This window comes from Taudactylus pleione, unplaced genomic scaffold, assembly GCF_031769625.1.
Source record: "Taudactylus pleione unplaced genomic scaffold, aTauple2 ptg000016l, whole genome shotgun sequence".
NCBI classification, from domain to species: Eukaryota; Metazoa; Chordata; class Amphibia; order Anura; family Myobatrachidae; genus Taudactylus; species Taudactylus pleione.
In genome coordinates, this window is record NW_028284418.1 from 14,423,937 (window position 1) to 14,447,679 (window position 23,743).

General features: G+C 43.7%; 1 protein-coding gene across 2 annotated transcripts in view; it reads left to right on the forward strand.

Annotated features, from left to right (window-relative positions):
- Nucleotides 1–23,743, forward strand: part of LRRC45 (leucine rich repeat containing 45) — a 52,046-nt gene that overhangs the window by 323 nt on the left and 27,980 nt on the right. For both annotated transcript variants that reach the window (XM_088473325.1, XM_088473326.1), the window contains exons 2-9: nt 1,649–1,961; nt 3,297–3,358; nt 3,434–3,504; nt 3,755–3,933; nt 4,448–4,576; nt 8,290–8,402; nt 8,480–8,538; nt 8,650–8,727. In XM_088473325.1, the coding sequence (XP_088329451.1) occupies nt 1,727–1,961; nt 3,297–3,358; nt 3,434–3,504; nt 3,755–3,933; nt 4,448–4,576; nt 8,290–8,402; nt 8,480–8,538; nt 8,650–8,727 (926 nt within the window). In that variant the 5' untranslated portion in view covers nt 1,649–1,726. The remainder of the gene's footprint in view (nt 1–1,648; nt 1,962–3,296; nt 3,359–3,433; nt 3,505–3,754; nt 3,934–4,447; nt 4,577–8,289; nt 8,403–8,479; nt 8,539–8,649; nt 8,728–23,743) is intronic.

The following is a 23,743-nucleotide window of genomic DNA, read 5'->3' on the forward strand; positions in this document are numbered from 1 at the left end:
ATTTTATATGTGAAATATTTCATAGATGTAGCTTCTCCCCACTTTGTGCTATGGGGTGCCTGCTACATAACTGCCAGATTGTTGTTGTTATCCTATTCTCTTTCTTGTCCTGCTTTCTTAGTTTCTCTGATCTACACCTTTTGTTTGAGGCTAGATATGTGTAATATGATCCAGTGCATTCTCACCTTCTTGCTAGAAATACATATTGTATACCCAGAGATCCGGGGCCTGATTTAGAGATGGATGGTACTGCACAGCTGCAAGGAAGCGGCTGTACAATACTGTCCATGCAGCATGAAGTGTCTGTAGGAAATAGAAACCTCCTGCATTGCATTTCTGATCTGAGTTTTGTAGACGCTGCCTCGGATCCCTGGTCACAACGGTTGCTGCTGTGTCGGCCTGCCAGGTTGCAGGGTAAGCTGAGTTATTCAGCCTAGCCAACAGACATGGACAGCTGGGTCCAGGAAGTCTGTGTCCACCGACCCATTTTGAAGAACAGTTCTGGTCACCACCCCCAAATGCAATCGGTTAAGGGTGCACGTTCTGCATATGTGCAGAACATGTCCTCCGCAGACAAACAAACATCGGAGATGTACGCTAACTGTTGTGTTACCATGCATCTCTGAATCAGATGTAGCATATCTAGACAGTTGAGATTGGATTGCCACTCTTTTAAACATCAAGCAAGCAAAAGGCTTAATATCACAGAAGAGTAACCTGTGCATACTCCTCTATGATATTAAGCCATTTGCTTGCTTGATGTTTCAAAGGGTGCCAATCCAATAGAAGATCTCAACTGTCTAGAAATGCTATTTGCTGTGTGCATTATTATAGATAGCTTGAAATGTATGTTATCTGCTATTTTTATACAACCTGTTCAACACACACATCTGCTGGGAGTGGTATCAAATATTGACAACGTGAAGGTCGACATGTAAAAAACTTTGTAGGGTTTTAAAGGTCGACAGGTTCAAATGGTTGACACATTTGTTTTTTGTAATTTAATCTTAACCCTCCCCCTGGTGCCAAGCCATAACCCTCCCCCTTGTGCCTAAACCTAGCCTAATGCCGGGTACACACTGAGACGACCAGCAATCGGGACGATGTTCAGGGTGATTTGCCTTTATAGCATGATTGCCGGTACACGCTGCAGCGATTAAAGAACAATGGAATGGTCACTCATTCTGTCCTTCATTAATATGCATTGTGCCACATGCAATATTGTCATGTTTTATGTGCAGCATTCGACCGCTGTAGTGCGTATATCATGTATACACACTGCACCTTATGCACAATTTGTTGTTCCGATTTGGCCAAATCCGAACAACATCGCTCCAGTGTGTGCCCAGCTTATCCCTAACCCTCCCCTTAGTGCCTAACGGTCCTAACCCAATCCATCTCTTCTGGCAGCCTAACCCTAACTTTCCCCCAAGTGACTAATCCTCACTCTAACCTAAAAAAATTTGAAAAACCATTGAAAAAAATCATGGCGACCATTTGTGTCAGACGTTTTTGTGTCGACCTTTTAACCCAGTCAACCAGATCGGACTCTATACTTAAATGACTAGTTAGGTTAGTATTGCTGTGTTGGTTGTAAATATATGATCAAGCATTAACCATATTACCTGTCTGTATCTGTTTGTTCCAGACGCCATTTACCAGATGTCCATTTATATGTGAGTAATAGCATTAGAGTAGGAATACACAGAGGGACTTCAGTATACTCATGATGGATGAACTGAAACGGTTGTATATCAGGATGTGTCAGGAGAAAGGCTCAGACCCTCAAGAAGCAGTGTTGAAGGAACTGCAGGAGATGAGAGAAACATCTGTAAAAGGGAAACTGGATTTGTCCACTCAGAGTCTTTCCATGGAGTCTTGCCAGGTTTTGGGTCTCCTCCTTCAAAATGATGTAACCTTCTCACATGTCATCCTCAGTGATTGTATGCTCAGCGAGGAAGGTAAGTGCCCCTCTGTGTTAGTACTACAATTACAGCAACTGTATGGATACATTGAATAAAATGTGTCTGTAGGAGAGAAGTTGGAGTCTTGTGGTTTGCAGTAAAGCAGAACTGCACCTAAGCTCAAGTTTTAGATTCTAGAATAGATTAGTCAAATGAATGGGTGTAGTACAGGTAGTGTGAGCAAACTAAAAGTGTATTACTAAATGCAACTGAATGTTGTGCCAGAGAGGTTGGTAAAAGCAAGAAAAAGCTAAATAGGATTTCAATGGAATTGGCAGTTGTCTAAAGAAAACTGTGTTTAATAAATATACACAGAAGCAATAGAGAAGGTAATTATGGTATAGTTTGTCTAAATGGTACTAAGCACACATTAAAACATGCTAAAGTTCAAACAGAAGAACAAATTGCACTAAAAAAAAGATTACAAGCATCACTGCTGATTCCTAGGTAATATATATTATGCATTCAAAGTAGGATAATCTTACAGTACTTTGCTATAGTACCCTCCTTGAATCCAGAAATGGAAACCATATAACGTGACGTATAATAGGTCGCATAAGGCAGACTTCACAAGTTAAAACATCAGTAGGCCTTTATATGCCACCATGTTTCAGGCACATCCCATGTCTTCAGGGACAAGCGTATAAAAACAAATAAACCAATACAAACCTTTATACCCCACGAAAATGCAATTAATTACTGAGTGTACTCACCTGTCCAGCGCAGCCACAAGGAGTCCGACGCCACGTGCCAGGTTGTATAGTCGCGGTGTCCGGACAACCGTAGCTAGGTACGCCAGTATAATCTCTAAGCTTCATTCTCTATATATTGGTGTCCCTAGCAATGGTTTGTTGCACACTCCTTTTCTACCCAGCTGTCTGGCGTTGCCTGATGTCATTTTGTAATCATTTGCCAAAAATAGGGAAAGGGACAAAAGGGTGGAATCTTACATTTAATACATGACAGCAATGTCATTAACAACTCAGAGAGAAGCAGTGGGAAACACCATAGAATACCTGGCTGTATAGGAAGGCACAGTTGTATGAAGATAAATCATGTTGCCTCTTTATAGGTCACTGGCGCTGTCGGTATCCGGATGGAAGGTCGACAGTCAATAGGTCAACACAAGATGGGCATATGTCAACATTGTCAAATGGTTGATCCAAAAATGGTCAACACATGTTTATCATGTAGAGGTGTAGGTTATCTTATGCCGCCCCATTCTTTTCTATGTACCGTATGTTTAGCTGATTTCCTTCACGTATTTCTTCAACTGATAATTTGAAATTGGTAGACTGTATCAGTAATGTAAAATCATGTTCTGTTTTACAGGTCTCAAACATATTTTGCAAGGCCTCCACACTAACTCGGTGGTGAAGTATCTAGACTTGAAGGTGAGTGTGATCATAATGGAATCCTCTATGGGCTGTTTGTAAGCGCTATGTGTAAAACTGTCAGTATGCTTACAGGGTAATAATCTGCGGGGTGATGGTGCAGAGACTTTGGGGAAGCTCTTGAGACACAACTCCTCTCTTATCAGGTGTGTAATATATTGGTTCTATTTGTCCTAAAATGATATTGAGTTATAAAGCGTTGAAATAAATTGTATTTGTGTTCACACATCTTTGTGTGTGTTACTTTTAGCTGGTTATTATCACTGTCAAACTGATGTTGTTCTAATAGGTAGTTTTTGCTTTTGATAATTTTCATAGGTGTATTTTACTTTTTAGTGATGTATAGTGTATCCACCGGACACATAATTTATCTGTTTTGTGTTTGTCTCTTCTCAGCCTGACTCTAGAGTGGAACAACTTGGGGATGTGGGAAGATGGATTCTCTCTCTTCTGTGATGGACTTAGCTGCAACCAGACAATGCAGAAACTGGATCTACGCAATAACCAGATCAACCATAAAGGCGCAGAAGAACTGTCAATGGCCTTGAAAATAAACTACTCTCTGCAGGAATTAGGTACACAAAGAAGCCACACAGGCCTGGATGCCTTGTTATCTGAGCATAGACCTTATTTACGAAGATTAGCTACTAGATAGGACTGGTTCTAATAATTTAGCTAAGGAAAAAACAATTGTCTTAAAATAGGGAGGATGTGGGGGCGTTGTAAGCTGTCACATACAGGGATTGTTCAGGAAAATGCATGGTTGTAAAACAAATAAAATAAGTTTAGTCTGTGCCACGTTTTTCCATAAAAGTTATGGGGTATATTTACTAAAGTGCACGTCTATAGAAGTGGAAATGTTGCATATAGCAGCCAATCAGATTCTAGCTATTATCTTCTGAAAGGTACTAGATAAATGATAAGTAGAATCTGATTGGTTGCTGTGAGCAACATCTCCACTTATATATACCCGCACTTTAGTAAATCTACCCCTAGATGTTATGGAATGGCCCCATAGTGAAGTTGCAGATGTTAGTGGATCATTATTCATATACTAATATAAATGATATATTTATTGATTTGCTCCAGACTTGCGATGGAATAACATTGGTCTGCTGGGCGGCCGAGCCATTCTGGAATGTCTGCAGAACAATAAGGGCCTTCTGAAGATGGAGCTGTCAGGGAACAATATCCCCAGTGACATCTTAAAGGCTACTGGTAAGTGTGGTGTATGCAGTGATAGGTGTCTGCAAACGTGACAAGTTTCAAGGAAAATGTATTTACCATATTATATTCTAATAATGGATGGTGAGAATACTGAATAAAGTATGGAAGGTGGCAGCTTATTATCTCATGGCCTGGCGTAACAATGAGGTGAAACCAATATCCAATATTTAGTGCAAGGCCAGGTTCTTGTTGAGACACAGTGCAACTAAACAAAGTGATTCCAAATTAATAAAACAAAATTTGTTTTATGTAATTTTATATGTAGAGACTAATATATACTATAGTATTGGTGTTCCTGTTCTATATACTGGCCCTGATGCAGCATGAATAATATACCAGTTCATATTAATCTGGTGTAAAATCGCTCTGTGCATTTCCAGATTAGTGGGCGCATACTTAGGCACCGATTTTGGCGCATGCCACCCTGAGCCTAAATCAGTGGAATGGGCGAGGGAAGGGGCATTTAAAGATAGGTCTTGTAAAATAGGGTGCGGTCACACAAGTGAACAAATAGCCGATCAGGACATAAACACAGAAACGTTAGAGAGACCATATTGTTAGGGGGGTTAAAGGGCAGGTGTAAACAGTAGCCAATAACAGCCGCCAGTACCTGCAAGCTGCCTGTGATTGGCTGTTTGAGAATGCACTGCTGACACTGATTGGTCTTCATTGCTCAGGAATGTATTGTGCTGTGTGGTTTAAGTAAATGTTGTCTTTTTCTTTTATTTTTTTCTCTCACGAGATAGTGAGTTGTTTCTGATTTATTTGCTGTTCTATTGATGAGTGATCGCATACATGCATATTTTACAAACTGGCTGTAACCATGGGCGTGTGTGCAGCTGGCCTAAACTGGCTTTTATACAGTTCATATCATGCTGTCAGACTGGTATGTACTGTATCACATGCTCATGAGCATAATGCAAAGAAAATGAAAGTTTGTTGTGCTCTGATATCATATAAACAAATAAGTCTATTATTATTATTGCCTTTGTGCATATTGCCAGTGTGATGCTGATCACAGAAGTAACATATTGCTCTGCTGTAGGGGTTCTCAACCACTATCCTCAAGTAACACTAACAGGTCATTGCAGTGTTATAGCAATTGTATGTAACCACCATTGTGGGAGTGTCATGGGCTGTATTTAAAGCTCCATGCAATTCTTAGACGTGTGCAGGGAAGGGAACCCTGTTTCTGACTGATCCCTTACATCTAGCATGTGGCTGGTGCAAGTGCATATACTAATGACAGTTGTGGCAACTGGCATGAAATCAGTGGGCGGCACTGATATCCGCTTGCGCGCACACACACACTGCCCCCCCCTGTGCAACATGCTTTTGTTAAAGTGCAAAATTACACCTTCCAGCTGGAGTTGACCAGGAGTTGTCCTGTTAAAACCCTACTGGAATCCACCATTTCTTTATTGTTCTGTTCCTGCCTGCCACTACAGGCTGTCCGTGTTTTCACGTCATACAGCACCTATGGTTATTAATTTCAAAAAATGTCATGTGTGGTGAGGAACTTGTACCAGATATTTTCCTCTACTGGGCTTCAGTGTGCTTTGTTAGCATGTGGGTACTTTTCTAATGCAGGGTATACACTGGCAGTGTGTACAAGGGATATGTCTGTGAATGACGTCGGTCAGACATATCGCGTCGGCTGTGCTGCACGGGATGTAGTTATGAGACCGGCGGCTGCATGGCCGCCAGTCTCAATCCCGACAGTGTCATCCCGGCAAGGAATGTAACATAGGCGTCGAAATACCGACGCCTATGTTAATCCCGACGCCGGAACGCCGAACGACGCCAGATCGATCGTCCTCCTGCCGGGAAAGTATGCACTTAGCCTGGGGATGGGGGGGTCAGGTTGAGGGACCCCTGGCGGGGACTTGGGGTTAGGCACCCCCCCGGGGAAGGTTAGGCTAGGAAAGGGGGGGTTAGGGTTAGGCACTCCTGGGGGGAGGTTAGGGTTAAGCACTAGGGTGGGGATGTTAGGTTTAGTCACCCCTAAGGGAGGGTTAGGGTTAGAGGGGGGAGAGAGGAAGGTTAGTATACTCACGGGTGCCCGTTAGGATCTTCATCCGTCGGTCTCTCACTGTCGGGATTAGAACGGGCGGCTATTAAGTCGTCTGTATTTCAATCCCATTCCGTGCTGCACAGCCGCTGGTAGATAATATTTGACCCAGTGTTTTATGCCATTATTATTTATAGACGTATACCCAGCACTTTAAGAATTTCTTTACCAGTATCAAATCTAATAGAGCAATTCAATGCTCTGATATGCCGCCGCAATGGGCTCACATTGCCGCTTATTTTGGTAAGCAATCTTCACTCAGTTTCCCTCACATCACTATGGAGTGCGAAGAGAAAAGATGGAGGATGCATCTCCTTGGAATGCCTTCACACCCGGTCCAGAGGCCCATCGCGGAGTATTGAATTGCCCCTAATAATCCATATCCAGATCTATTTTGTTTATATTCTGTGAGAATTTGTGATTGGGATTACTGTTTCCATAAATTGCAGGAGATCTGAAAATCTTCTGTCATACCTTTTCATGCAATTCATATATCATCTGCCTATCATTTACACAATGTGATGTTATTTGAGTACAAATGATCACTCTAAATGAATTCCTTTCCCAGCTGCCACACAAATATATTGGCAAAACTGCAGAAAACTCAGCAACACAGGAGGGAAGTTGGACTATATAGACCTTAATAAAAATGTCTACTTATTCTGATGCATGTCTTATGAGAGAATCAATACCTGCAATAATAAGTCTCCCTGTGGATTTAATAAGCATTTTTTTTTTTTTATTAAAGAATATAGCAAATGCATGTGTAGTATCTGTGCTTAAAGTTTTATAGACTTTTGCATTGTTTAATTATCTATTAGTTTCCTTATAAACAAAAGGATGCAATGATATCTCTGGCATAATCACAAATCCACAACCTAAGCAAACCCTGAGATACAGAGACATTAACAAAGACCGAAATCTATAGTAACTCATACACTTCCATACTGTCTCTCTTTTACCATAATCATTCAATAACATATTCAAATTTCTAAAAATATTGTACTTACTTCTGCAATTTGGGCTGGTTCGACGTTTCAAAGAAGTCCACTTTGCTGACAGATCTTGCGATTTTTAGGCAGTACACACGAGTTAGACGGAAGCCAGCTGCATCTTCATTTGCATGGGTGTAACTGGGCAACAGCACTGGGCACATGGCATAACTGTTCCATAGGACTGTTGTGGGCGTGTAGACAGACAGATTTGCAAGACTTTTCAGAGGTGAGTGTACACAGAGATCTCTTACACCATGGATAGGGCTTGTGTAAATGTGCGCTGATAGAGATGTTGGCTGCTTACATACATAAGCAGATGTATAAGGGAGGTGCAGCTGTTTAGATGTGGCCAACTCTGAATGAATACACGCAGAGATGTACTTTTATTTCTGAACACTTAATGCGGCCCTTCATCTTCTCCTTTTGGTGGTCTTACACAAACCGTTATCAGAGTCAGGTGTAACACAGTCTAATATTGTCTATCGGCAATGCAGTGCACCTTAAGTGGCCACTTGCAAAGCCAGTTTCTCTTGCTCATCATGGATACGACTTGCTCTGGCCTTAAAGAAAATGAATGCTAGGATAATTATTTTTGTACTATATATGTGACCTAGTTTAATTACATGGCTGTGTCATAGAACTGGGTATTGATCATAACCTGGAGAGGCAGACGGTGAAGAAGGAGACTATCAGCCAAAGACACATCCTGACCAAGGAAGTCCACAACTTAAAGCAAGAGAAGAACAAGCAGGTGAGTGATGCCCCATTCTCCGGACTTTTTCCCTGTGCGTTTGACAATTTTTAAGCTCACTATGATTTGTACTACAGTTCTTGGACTTGATGGGAACCATCGACAAACAGAGTGAGGAAATGACCCGAAGCACAAGGTCCGTCTTATAGAAGGCGATTTATGTCTAGTAATAGCTGTCATTTCCTTTTCTTTGATTCTTATGTCTTGTTTTTTTCTTTTCCCCCACCATCCCTTCTTTTTGGACCAGAAAAACAGCCTTGCAAATTGGAAAACTTCAGGAAGCATTGGAGGACAGGAAATCTGTTGTAAATTCATTAACAGCCAAGTAAGGCCTTCAGTGAGTCATTTTTAGTCTGGGCAAATTGGCAGAGCAGTCTTATACTGTAGGACGTCTTCTGTTGAGTAGAGTTGGGAGTCTGCCTTTGGGGCGCTTATTTATATTTTATCACGGGTGTGGAGGCGGTAAGCCAAGCCTTGTACTCTGCTCTATTAGTAAAAGTGGAAGGTTTATCTTACCGACTCCACAGCCCTGATTTGTATAAGACAAATTCAGCCTTCAAATGAAGATGGTCACATGATGAGAGACCAGTAACCAAATCCTAGCAGAATATAAAACTTATCTTCCTCTTTTGGCCGATCTGGGGGACACTGCGACTGTGGGTTTAGAGAGGAGACTGAGGAGTAGACAGCTGATATATAGTATTAAATCATAATTCGGTAACCGTAATCTGTACATTGGCTAAAATGCACACAATCCTTGTACATGCTAATCACATGAATCCAGAGAAATCATCATTGGCTAAGAGAAATTACATAACTTCTCCCTCTCCTTGTTTGTATTTCTTTTCTTTATTTCCTTTTGGTTTTCTACCCTTCCCCTTATTCTTTTCTTCTGATTTTTTTCCTTTCTTCCCAATTCCCCTCCTTCAACCATCATATTAAGTAAAACTAACTACAAATAATACAAATATTAATGCCACAGCCAAAGAAACTCAACCTCCCAGGTAATCGTGTTGAATATCCACTAAGGAAATAAAAAGAGAAATCCACATGCAAGGTATTAATGGTTATGTTCCATTTAAGATCATGGCCTTTCAGTTGTCTCTAAGGGGCAGACTTAATTAGCTGCCAGTGCTATGCTGTGAAGTCCTTTATTCCATGCATATCTCCTGATATTTTCACAAAGTGCCCTCATAGTTCCCGCCCAATCCAATTAGAAACGGCAGTGCTCCTATGTCGCGGGATAACTCTGCAGTGTGTGAGCAATGTGAAGTGTATGGAAATCATTCTGAACGGCAAATTAGACTGCAGGACAGTGTAGAAATGTCTTGGTAGCCATAAGCAAAGTATTGGAGGAAGTAAAATTGTGTCATGGTTGATTTTTTACAACGATGGAACAATGAGAGCCAGCAAGTGTGTTACAGTAAATAAGTGTCTAGACTCTAGAGTATTTTGGGATACATTAAAATATCTCTATAGTGATTTGTAAGTGTGTGTGTATATAAAAGTTTGTAAAACAGTTGGACAAACACTTGTAACTAAAATCTGCATATTCAGAAACCCCTTTCCCTTCAGTCGGTTATGCTTTTAAGTGAAAATTACCTTAAAAATGACTTGTCTTTATTGGCCATATTTCTTCTTCCTCCATAGGGGACACATCCTTTAGGCTAGGTATAGGTTGGTGGGTTGGAGTCTGGGCACCACATAGTTAATACTTGTTCTCCACAGCCCAGGCTCCCTCCACCACCCTATACCTCGCCCCCAGCTACAGGCACTTTTTTGTTGGTGCCTTCAGTTGCAGCACCTAGTGAAGCTGTACAAACAGCTTCAATGATTACTTGTTATTTTAAATTTTATTTTTTTACTCTGTGGACACCCGCGCTGCCGCTCCACCACCCCAGCACTTGCGACTGGGTCAGCTTCTTTGGCCGGAGCTCCATGGAGGGAGCCATAGCGGCAGCTGGCACACCAGGGGACAGGTAAGGCGGCTCCCTGCTTGCAGGCAGCCACATTGTCGCAGCTTCTCACCGCCAGTCAGGGAGACAGTAGCGATACTGGCAGTGGGGACCTAGGTCCTCTCCGCATCCCCACTAGACCACCAGGGCAGCGGGGCACTGCGGTGTAGGCAGCCATTTGCCCTGGGGTCCATGCCAAAAGGGGGAGGTATGCTCTCTCCAATAGCTCCTCCCCCGCCCTTGGGCACTTTCCCTCAAAGAGGCATTCCGTTCCAGGGTTATTCTTCCTCCTCTCTCCCCTCCACAGACACTGGGCAGCCATTTTCATAGTGCCTGGTGGATCAGCTTGTCTCCGGAGAGAGTGCAAGCTCTTGGTCTCCCTGTGTTTTCCCCCTCAGCAGTCAGGTTATACATATAGCTCCTTCATCCCCTCTTGGGGTTGGTTTGTTGAGAGCTTATTGCCTTGTTTATTGCTGCATTGAATGTTTCTGTGTGTATGACTGTTTAATGTACTTTGCATAGTTTCAGTCTCTGCTTAGTCCCACTTATATTTCTATTTGTGGTACATTAACGTTCATTGCTCTACCCTTATTGGCACATCACCGTTCCGGGCTCTGGTGTGTGGGGACCTCCTTTTGGATTTCTGGAATATGTCTTCAAGGGGTAAAGCTCCCAGGGAGGTGGGGGCTTCTGTGCTTCATAATTGTAGGACTTGTGCTGCTGTTTTTTTTCACATGTTCTGGACCACGATGGTCTATGTGTTCGTTGTTTTACAACCCCACAACAGGAGGTTCCTTCAGCTTCACCTGCCAGTCAGGAACCTGCTTGGGTTTACTCGCTATCCCAAGTAATGTTGCAGGTTGTGGATAGGCTCTCATCCCCTGGGTCTGCTCCCCCTGCTAGTGTCCCTTCAGGTGCGGCCCAAGGCCCTCATTCAGAGCCACTCGCAAGCGGGCGCACGTACGTTAGGCGTACGTACAAAAATATTTAAATTCAATGGCTCGCTCGTATTTTCGTTCGCATCTAAAATTCCTCCCTAAACTCTGACGACCCCTCCTTCAACTAACGAGCGTACGAAATAGCGAGCGTACATCCCCGAAATGGCTTGAAAGGAACGTACGCACAAGTATAAACAGGAAGTGGCCTTGTCAGATGTCGATTACCTGCTCCTTTATTCTGCCTACCTCCATCAATCGTATCATGCCAATCAATGTATCAATTAGCTTAATTGTTTGTTTTTTTTCAACACAATGCAAGAAACTTTACTCTTGTCCGTGTTTGTGTTTACCCGCAGAATACGTACGGATGAAACATTCGCTTTTATTGTTCAAAAAACATGTGAACCACAATTAAACAATTGTTCTATTGCTGTGGATCCCCGCATATTTCCCTGGGTTCATTTCTTTATTTAAATTTGCTTACGCATGTCACTGCATCAAGCCTATCATAACTCTCCAGAGATTTCTGGCCCTGTCGAACACATGACTCATACACTAACCAATAAAATTGCTCCTGTTAATTTCCAAAATACATTAGCCAATCGGAAAATTTTTACACACTTTATCAAAAATGATTTTTAAGAAAAACACCATTGCCATCATGAGAGCCTCCGCATTCACCAGGCGCGAGCTGCTGGTGCTTACGGAGGTCATGGATCGCCGGATCACCAGCCAACCTCAACCCATCCCCAACCGGCAGAAGCGCTCCGCGTATGCGGAGGCACGGTCCCGCCTGCGGTCCTTCGGCTCACGCCGCAACATCGGGCAGCTGGAGCGCAGGTGGTCCGACCTGCAACGGCGAACGCCCCGCTTGCTGGCATGCTTTCGCATGCAGATACAGGAAAGTAAGTGTTATGTATTGTGGTTTTAATGTTTGTGTTTGTGGGGCAAACTGCGTGTGCATGTTTTCCTGTCTGTCCTATTTATTATTTGTACTCATATCTGCGTGGGCATGTTTTCCTGTCTGTCCTATTTATTATTTGTACTCATATCTGCGTGTGCATGTTTTCCTGTCTGTCCTATTTATTATTTGTACTCATATCTGCGTGGGCATGTTTTCCTGTCTGTCCTATTTATTATTTGTACTCATATCTGCGTGGGCATGTTTTCCTGTCTGTCCTATTTATTATTTGTACTCATATCTGCGTGGGCATGTTTTCCTGTCTGTCCTATTTATTATTTGTACTCATATCTGCGTGGGCATGTTTTCCTGTCTGTCCTATTTATTATTTGTACTCATATCTGCGTGGGCATGTTTTCCTGTCTGTCCTATTTATTATTTGTACTCATATCTGCGTGGGCATGTTTTCCTGTCTGTCCTATTTATTATTTGTACTCATATCTGCGTGGGCATGTTTTCCCTCTATTTCTGATTTATTCATTCTACTCCTATTTGGTTTATTTTTTGGGTTGTTTTTTTTTTTTAGTTTTGGTCCCCGGATTTGTCCATAAACTAACCGCAATTTCTTTGACATATTTTAGGGGGACAGCCAAGACTCCGCCGTCACCGTCCGTCCAGACGGCGTTCCCGGCCACTATCCCCAACCCCCAGCCAACACTCCACCCCAAATCTTTCCCCTATTCCCCACTCCGCCCCATCCTTCCCAGACCCTCTCCCGGAAATGTCGGGCCTCCTTCCCCTCCGTCCCACTTCCCCCTCTCCTCCACCCACCCCTCTTCCAATTACCCCCTCCCCGGAGTCCATCATAACTCCTCCCCATTCTTTGGGGAATGACGGATCCTCCGAGGAGGATCATGGAGGCATTTCCGGAGCTCCCGTTTTGGCTCCCGGTATGTTTTTATTTTGTTTTTTTTTAAAGCACAAACTGTTTGTATGTAATCATGTGTCGTGCCTTTCTTCGTGTTTTTGTGGCTTGACTTTTGGTGATTTTGCAGTTTGCCTTTACCTCTTCCTGGTGATTTCAACATACACATATCACACCTGTGGGAATTTGTACATAGGCCTTGTATTTTTGGCAGCACCCCCTTTTTTTTTTTTTTTTTAGGTTTAGGAGTGATTTCGTTGTGTTTTTGTTTTTTTAATGTGGATTCCCTATTGTTGTATTAACCCACACACTTTTCTCACCCACAGAGGAACAGAGGCGTCGGCAAGAGGTGGCGGATTGTGTTGGCCAGATGCGCCAACATGTAATTGGCATTCTTGTGGCCCTCGACCGGCTGTCTGGCCTCCTTCGCCAGTAGTTTTTTTATTTTTGTTCACTTTTCAAAATAAATTTATTCAGACAAATATACGTTCTGGCTCATTTTTTAAATCCAAAACCAAGATAGTTTAGCATGACATAAGTAGACTGTTCCTGCAAGGATTTCCCTTTTTTAAAAGTTAGATTGTGTTTTGTCTTTGTATGTCAAACAGACACAAGAAACACATAACAGTAACAATGTCATTTCCCTTTTTGGGTGTAGTGTCAATTACATATTTCTACATTTTACAGGTTCCTAGTTGGTGCGCAAGCTGCTTAGGCCAATCTTACAAATCCCAAGGTTGGGCCAGGCTTCCTTTTTGTGTGGGTTGGGAAGCTGAAAACATATTTCAGTTTAGCTCAATTGGCGTCAGTACTGGATTACCCCTTAGTCAAATGTAACTTGTGTTAACCTGGTTACACTTGCTGTTAACGTCCCAAAAAAGGAAGACCATTTCACTCTCCAAACATTTATTCACAACATAACAGAGAAAACAAAGTGGTCACTCCCAAAAAAAGAACACAGTGATAAATTCAAATACAACACATACCAAGAAATAATTAAATAAAAACAAAAAATCAAGAACTGGTTGACGAAGGACCATGCCAACATGATTCCACAAACATGGCGTTGCGAGATGGGTTCCAGAATATATGCCCAAAAGGACCAGATCCAGGTTTTGTAAGGGTAGCAGGAAGTAGTGAGCGTTGGAGTGCCAAAGATTATGTGAACAAACAGAAGATGGTGAGAAAAAAAACACAAAATTAGATGTTCGCAAACAAACACAAACACATTAGGTATAAACACTGTAGTTTTGTTACAACTTACCTAAAAAATCTGGCCACCACATCATCGCGTATGGCCCCCCCACATACTGACCTCCGACCAACCTCGGGGGGGCCATCCTCAGGTAAGGCATCCTCTGGCTGCATTGGGACACCACTCCTTATGGCAATGTTGTGAAATATCCCACACAGGACCACAATTTTAGACACCATATCCGGCACATACATGAGCTCGCCACCAGAGCGGTGGAGGCATCTGAATCGGCCTTTTAAAAGGCCGATACAGCGCTCCACCACTTGCCTGGTGGCTGTAAGTGCGGAATTATACGCACTTTGTGGCCCTGGTGTGGGAGCCAAATAAGGAGTGAGCAGCCAGGACATGCAAGGGTATCCACTGTCTCCTGTGAAAAAAAATAGACAACATCAGGAACACTGTGTATCAAGCTTAACATTGTTATGTACTAAAGGTCTCCACTTACCCAGAAGCCACGCATCACCAGCTTGTAGGTTGGTTAATTTCTGCCATATCCCTGATTGCCGGATGACGAAGGAGTCATGAGCACTTCCTGGTAATTTAGCATTCAGGGACAGGATCTGGAGGGAGGCATCACATACCACCATTACATTCAGGGAGTGATAGTGTTTACGGTTTCTAAATATTGCCTCCAGCCGTGCTGGAGGCTGAAGTGGTATGTGAGTACCATCCACAACCCCTATGATGTGTGGGAAGCCAGCTATTTGGTAAAAATTGGCCTTGGCCACACTAAGGGCACCCATATCCAAAGGCATTTTAATAAAATGATGGAGGTGCTTGAAAAGTGCCTCCATCACTGCCCTCAGGATCCGGGAAAAGGAGGATTGGGAGATGCCCGCCACTATTCCCACCGTTGTTTGAAACGATCCTGAGGCACAGAAATGTAACACCGCCATAAATTGCGTCAGTGGTGGTATTGCTGTTGGACTGTCAATTTGCCGCTCAAGATCACTTTCTATTAATGAGAGAGTGTCTATGATGATTTTGGGAGGTAGACGGTAGCGTCTTAAAACCTCATCATCGGGCATTCCAAAAAGGGTGACACGTGTTCGAAATATCTGGGGCCTTGCATGCCTACGATGCCTACGCCTGGGACGAGTTTGAGGTTGGTCGTCTTCCGGGAGCAAGGCCAGAACAATTCGCCCCAGATCTACCTGAAATTCAAAGTTTACAATGTAAGGCTTTTGAGCCACCCCAAAAGTAACATAAAACAACTTAGCTTTATGATACCATCCATAGCTGCTTACATGCCGGGGTATTGTCATGATACGTATAAACTGTAAAAAAGCCAAAAATGAGACATCAAAAATTTAGAGGGTGATTTTATGTTTGTCAAATTGGTGCAAGCCAACACATAAAATAGGTGAAACACACATTTGGCCATCGATGAAAACGACATTGCACACCGTACGTCAAATAGGGGTCAAATGGACCCCAAAAATGGAAAAGGGAAAAGCAAAACTGGTTTACATGATGAATAAGCCTCGAAAAATGCGTTAATTATTTCGCAAATGCAAGTCACTACACCAACAGTCAAAAATGCGTTAATTATTTCGCAAATGCAAGTCACTACACCAACAGTCAAAAATGCGTTAATTATTTTGCAAATGCAAGTCACTACACCAACAGTCAAAAAGGCGTTAATTAGTTCGCAAATGCAAGTCACTACACCAACAGTCAAAAATGCGTAAATTAGTTCGCAAATGCAAGTCACTACACCAACAGTCAAAAATGCGTTAATTATTTCGCAAATGCAAGTCACTACACCAACAGTCAAAAATGCGTAAATTAGTTCGCAAATGCAAGTCACTACACCAACAGTCAAAAATGCGTAAATTAGTTCGCAAATGCAAGTCACTACACCAACAGTCAAAAATGCGTTAATTAGTTCGCACATGCAAGTCACTACACCAACAGTCAAAAATGCGTTAATTAGTTCGCAAATGCCAGAAAAATAATGGACTTACCAAAATCGAATATATAAGATTTCCCTCAAAAAGGTCTTTGGGTCCGAAAGCCAAAACAAACTAAAATAGATGAAATTAGTGTTAAAAAAAAAAAAAAAAAACCAGAAGTAGACACCAATTGGCCACAAATTAGACTGCACAAAACTTACCAAATCAGGAAACGATGGCAAAAAATAAACCAAAAAAATGCGAACGGAAAACCAAAACAACTGTAGCAAACCAAAAAAAATACAAACACCGCCAAATCCTCCAACCGCAAACAACCAAATCCAACCAACTTAACCGCCAACAACGCAACCTCGACTCCACACACACCAAGCCATAAATAGTGTTTATTTTCCCGCACAAATTAAGGATGAATCATAGGGACGCACAATCAATGATGCGGCCGCAAACTAAGGACGCATGTATAAATACGTCACGAAATCACATTTAATTTCTGGTTGATTTCATTCTGGAAGCAGAGACATGGCTTCAGACCAGGGAAACAATGGCCAAAATTCCGGCGGTAAGGCCTTCATGCATTTTGTCTCAATGATTCTTTAAAAACATAATATTGTGCAAGTTGTGAAGTGGCTAAATCTGCATATTTACACAAATAGGTGAGGAGGATGACATGGAAGAGACTGCTGGCCCCAGTCAACCCGCCAAAGCTGCCAAAAAAAAAAGGCAGCCACATTTCACAAGCAAGGAGATGGAGGTTTTGATCCAGAAGTGCGTTGACATCCTGCCCCAGGCAGCCAGGAATATGAGCCAAAGCCAGAAGTGGAGAATGTGGGAGGAGGTCGCCGTTGCTGTCAATAGGGTGGGTGATTATGTCCGTCTAGCCCGGGATGTCAAACGGCGGTAAGTAAACACTTTCCCATCCTATAAACAAACCCCATTGCAAAAAAAAGGATAATGGTTCCAATTTCATTCCACAGATGGGCAGACTTCAAATATCGTCTCAAGCAAAAACTTGCCGACAGGGCTAGGCATGCAAGGGGGACAGGTGGGGGTCCCACACCTGTGTCATTGGAGTTGACAGACTTAGAAGAGCTGGCACAGGGGTGTGTGCAGGCTGTGGAGGTGTTTGGCGTGTCCAACATGGATACGGACATGCCAGACTTTGCGGCTCCTCATGTTGGCCAAGGTAAGTCTTGTGATGTCACCAACTCTGAAATGCTATTGTGCCAATATGTAGATTCTAATGTGAGTCTTTTCGCATTTTTCCTAACAGAGACAGAGGCGGATGAGTCTGCTCCAGAGGGGAGCCTTGGCCGCAGAATTTCTGCTGGCTCTGCAGGGGAGGAACCAGTACATCCGGCTGAGGACCCTGCAGAAGCCAGTCCAGGGCGTGCCCCCTTGCAGGCAGTGGGCCTCCTCACAGAACTCAATTTTAAATCGGATTTCCATACGGAGATTCTGCAGAGGATGGACGCCAGTCTGATACGGGTGGCTGAGGCCCTGGAGCAAAATGCTGCGGCCAACGTGACCATTGCTCAGGCCCTGGCGGAAAATACCAGGGCCAACATCCGCATCGCCGATGCCCTGGAGCAGCTCGTTCGCCAGCACATGGTGGAGCCGACCTCCCTTCCTGCCGGAACATCCGGATCCTCCACCTCTGGCACAACATCAGCCAATCCTCCAAATGTGCCTAGCCCTGTGCCTAGTCCAGAGGCCACAACATCTGCCTCTGGACAGGCCAGCCCGATGGCATCCCGGACCCGGTCTGGTGCCCACCCTCACCCAGCCAAACGGGCGAGAAAATGGTGACAGCAATGGTGACTTTTCCCACACTCCTTCTGTGCTTGGCTCATATTCCTTTCTGGTCAAAACTTCCCTCTCCTTTCTTGTGAAATGTTTTTAATTTTGGTATTTACGTTTATGTTACCAGTTATGGCTTTTTTTTTTTTTTAACAAATATCTTTGCCACAAAAAAAAGGCAACAAAATATTAGGCCAATTTGTTTGTGTTTAAACAATAAATTTAAAACAAAAAACTGACATTGTATTGTGACATTATTGTACAAATGGGTTACATTTAATCCTGGCCCTAAAGGCAAAAACTGACCCTCTTAAAAAAAAAAAAAAAAGGCCTCTTTAAGGAAAGTTTAAAAAATCACATAGCGATGCAAATTCCACACTAAACCAAAAAAAAGGGGAGCTAATTAAAACATGATGACATTATTGTTACAATAGGCCATAACCAACAAATTGTGGCCAAAATAAAACACCAAAAATGTACGCTAATTGATTGTGTAATCATGACATTAGCAGCTCTGATTTCCACCTGCGTACGCTTTTGTGCTATCCCAATAAACTGCTTTCCAAACACATACCAAGCCGGTTTTCAATCCAACACTAATTACTTTACTGACCAGCCGCGATTAATCGCAGCACCATCGTTGAGTCCCGGGACGGAGGAGAAGGCCATCGCCAATGTGGTCGAGTAATCCTGACCCTAAGCTGTGCGAGCATTTTGAAGGGAAAGCGGATGTTCCAGTGACGTATGAGACGGTCCGAACACATTTGACGTTCGCATCTGCTAATGTATGTACGCCCCAAAAACGCCTCGCCACGCCTGCGTTTTTTCATCTCCACCCCCGTCAACACCCAAAAACGCCCTGTTCTGTCAATCACATTTGACATGTCACTTCCTGTACGCTATTTTAGGAACGAGAGAAAAAAAGCTTGCAATCTGCCGTACGCACATGCGCAGTGTAACACCGACGCATGCGCGGTTAGTCAACATCGGAACGCAACGAGCGTACTGTTGTTAACGTGCGGCTCTGAATGAGGGCCCATATCTCCAATGTGATGCTGTCCCCTTTGCTGCCTTCTGCTATGGAGCCTCCTTGGATGCAGTCCTTTACGCAGTCTAGGGTTTAGCGCAGGTGTTAGAATCTTTCAAACAGATGCTGGACAGAGAGCACGCGTCTAAGCATAAGCCCTGTAGAAGGGACAGCTCTACACCCCTGTCTGATATAGATTCAGACTCGGGTTTTCCTCATGGTGTGAGGAAACTTCAGTCTGTAGCCTCTGATGTTGGGTCCTCCTCTATTCCGGTGGATTCCCTGCCTCAGGTCGACGTTGTTTCCTTGATCAAAGCAGTTAAGTCAGTACTGCTAATCAAGGATGTGGAACCGGCCCCTATGTCCAATGCTCCAGTGTTTAAACATCAAAAGAAGGCAGTTTCAGAGTTTTCTTCCTCTGTCAGTTGCCGTTCGGCATAAATGGGAGTCTCCTCTCCTGATAGATCTGCATGTTGCCTGTCTGGTCAAGAATACCACCCTTCCTCTTCGTAACACAGCAAAGGATCTGACTGGTAGGAAGTTGTAACTTTTCTTAAATCTATTTACTCTAATGCAGGGGCAGTAGCTTGTCTGGCCCCTGCATCAGCCTGGATTGCTAAGGCCATCTGTCGCTGGCTAGATGCCCTAGAGGATGGCCTCACTTCAGGTACCCACAGAAATTAGCTTTTTCTCTCGTAGCGTATATCCGTGAGGCGGCTTCTTATCTTGAGGAAGCTGGTATACTTCCAAGGTTTTGGCCTCTTCAGTGTCCGCTATAAGAGCTCTTTGGCTTCATCCCTGGCTTGCAGATGCTGACTCTAAGAAGGCCCTTGAACCTCTCCTCTTTTCAAAGGATATTCTCTTTGGTCTGGAGTTTCACAAAATAGTGGCTACACTGGCGGCATCTAAGACAGCCTTTTTCCCTTCTGGGGCAGCCCCTAGGTCACCCTTCTAATTTTTGCTCCTTTCGCCCACAGGGAAGAACGAAAGGCTTGTTGTTTTCTAGGTCCCAAGGATTCTCCGCTAAAAGTTCTAAGCCAGCATGTAAGCAACCCTGATCTACCAGACACCCGGCTGCTTAGCCAGCCAACAAGCCTGCTGCATGACCGGGCAGGCCTCCACCTGGGGAACACCAGCGTGGGAGGCCGGATTCTTTTATTCCAAAATTTGGAAGACAACCACGGAGGACGTCTGGGTAATAGGGGTAGTCTCCCAGGGATACGCGTTGATCTTTCAGGAGCATCCTCTGACCCAGTTTTTTTCTACAGGTCTTCTTATGGATCAGGAGAAAGCAGGAGCTTTGATGGTTCCATTTGTTCTCTAATGGACTCCTGGGTCATTGTTCCGGTTCCCTTCAGCAGGCAATGGGCTTCTATGCCAGTCTCCTACTGGTTCATGGCCTCCTTAGACATCCAGGATGCCTATTTGCATGTTCCCATACGTCTCAGTCACCAGTGACTCTTCAGGTTTGCGGTCCAGGAGGAACATTTCCAGTTTCGGGCTTTGCCATTTGGACTTTCCATGGCTCCTCGTGTCTTCACGAAAGTCATGGCGGCTCATCTTCAGAGAAGGGGAATCCGAATATTTCCCTATGTGGATGACTTGCTTTTCCTGGCCCAGTCTCTGGAGGTTCTCATGGCACACGTTCGGATCACATTGGACCTTCTCCAGGCTTACGGATGGGTCATCAATTGGAAGAATCATCTGTGTCTACGTCTTTGGAGATGGTTCATTTGGGAGCCTTATTGGACTCCAAGGTTCAGCGGGTGTTCTTCCCAGCGGACAAAGTTCGGGACTTACAGACCAAAATTTGTTTATTTCGACATCATCGCCGAGTGTCAATACACTCTTGCATGCAGATCCTGGGCTCTCTGGTCTCCACCTTCGACATGGTGGAGTATGCCCAGTTTCATTCCCATATGAGTTCTTGGTTTCCCAACAACTGATATCCTTGCGCTGGATTTACAGTATATCTCTTTTACTCCACCTGAATAGCTGCTAGTCCAACTTGCCAGTAACCAGCTGGCCCAATTAAACCACACACTCTAGAAATAAATCGTGATTAAGACTGCGCTGTCAGTGTGTCTATGAATTACAATAATAGTATTGCTTGACTGAAAATTATAAATATTGACCAAGACTTCTCCCAATAAATTTCTATTTATTATTTTTTAATAAACAACACATATTACACTACACCAGGGCTTGACAATTTTATCTAAAAGCTAGGAGCCAGGATGAAATAGTTGGAGCCAGACCACCGCCCCCCCAAAAAAAATTACAGGAGTGATTGAGGAGCACAGCTCTGTGTATTATGCAACCTTTATACACACTATGCTAGTCCACAAAATGGATACAGTCAAAATGGAGACCCCTCACTGCTCTGCACAGCTCCCATATCCACCCTCCGATAATAACGGACCACATTTCACATAAAACAATGGTACCAGAAAGTCCAACAAAACCCCTCGTGGTCACACCACTATCCCTCTGAAGCCGCTCCGCAATCCCTGGCCATACATAGACCCTATTACCGGAGAGCTCTATGCAGCCGGAGACAGTAGACAGCCGGGGATGTACAGGAGGATCAGTGTAGACTGGGACAGATAGCAGAGATCAGAGCAGGCCAGGATGGAGAGGAGGAGTCAGTGCAGGCCAGGACGGACACAGGCACAGCAGTAACCGCAGGTGACACTCAGCACATGCACTCCTGTGCATGATATGAACACCGCAATTCAATAGGCATGAATCTCCACCAGAGCTGATGAGGATCTGCTTCCTCCCTCACTGAAAAATGTGGTAGCCAGGCAGCAAACTCTGGTATCCATGGCAATCTGGCCCCTGGGATTTGTCGAGCCCTGCACTACACACACCATATATAAAACAATAAAATGCAAAATAGCAATTGTAGCTTGTATTTCTGCTGTTTGTAATCCTCAAATACTTGTATCCAAAGGAGCCTTTAAATAGTGGCGATAATAAGGCAACAATCTTGAAAGTTCAAGAGAAATAGTCTCTAATTCACTCACTAGCACAGTATATACTTTTTGTTTAAGTGCTCTTACACATCTCTATGATATATGTATCCAAAGGCATAGTCCTTTTTGTAATGGTTTAAATAGCCTGGTTTAGCCTGCGGTTTCCTCACCGCTCCAAGACCCGGATCTGCAGGTAATGTATTGCACTGCTGTAATATTGTGCTCCGGCACTCCTGGGGGACCTAGGCAGTCGCTGGCCAGATAGATCCGTTTGACTATTCGCCACGCTTATGCTGCGGCGGATCTTCCAGCCCCGTCCGTGGTGACGGGTCATTCTACCTGGTCGGTGAGAACTTCGTGGGCAGTGTGACATATTGCTTCTGCGGAGCAGCTATGTGGTCCTCTGCCAATACATTTCTGAAGTTCTATTCCTCTGACACCTTTGCCTCCCCTGATGCAGCTTTTGAGAGAGAAGAGTTCTCAGCACATCCCAGGTGCATCCCCTCCCTAAGGGGATTAGCTTTGGTATATCCCAGTGTAAAACCTGTGTCCCCTGTGGAGGATTAAGTAAAGGTGATTTATGTGCATACCTGGTAAATCCTTCTCTTCAATTCCATATGGGACACAGAGTGCCCACCCTGACTCACCTGGCTTTCGCAACTTTGCTCTGCTTCCAGTTCCACTTTTTCTCATCTGCTGTGTGTTTGGACCTGAGTGCGTGACGGTCTTTCTTCTCCTCCTTGCCTTAGGCTTGCTGACTTAACTGAAGTGCCTGTGGCTGGGAGCGGGGTATAGGGGGGAAGGGAGCCTGGGCTTGGGAAAACAAGTATTAACTATGTGGTGTTTAGACTCCAACCCACTAACCTATACTCAGCGTAAAGCCTGTGTCGCCTAAGGAATCGAGAAAAGGATTTAACAGGTAAGCACATAAATCTCCTTTTTGCCTTTTTCAAAAACCTCTGAATACATTATTATTCATTGCGAAAGAGGGGGAAGGTGTACCAGGGGTACAGCACTGTGTCCTGACATTTTTTACATTATTATAAGGATTTTTTTTCCATATGTTTCACCAAGTGTGGAGCTGCGAGCCAAAATCCACAAGAAACTCCGATTGAGGCATACGTCAAAATGTTATTCTAATAGAATAGCAAAAACTCGCAAACTCGTGCCCACGGGTCTTTATCAGCAATTTGCGGCTAATTAAATTCAGTTCTAAGAAATTGGCATACACATATTAAAGAGCTCAATTACCATCTAGTTTAATATCCATGTATAATTCAAGTCCACCCCTAGGATGAGTGCACATATGTGGTATCACAAAATAATAGGCTCAAAAGTTATTGTGTAAATGAGTCTTAAATACGCACTTTCTATCCACTACATAGAAATTGGTCAACCTTCCTACTCCATGTCAGACTGGGGCATGAAGGGCCTACCAGAGTAATGCAATGGCAGAGGCCCAGAGGGGTGTGACAAGCCATTGGGTAGCCATGGCCATCCCAAAAAGGACAAGTCATCATTTTATAGTAATAATCTGTTTAGTCTATTAATAATAGTAGTCCCTTTATTAGAATAGTAATCATCTCTGCCCCCTTTAGTAGAGTAGTAATCATCCGTGCCCCTTTAGTAGAGTAGTAATCATCCGTGCC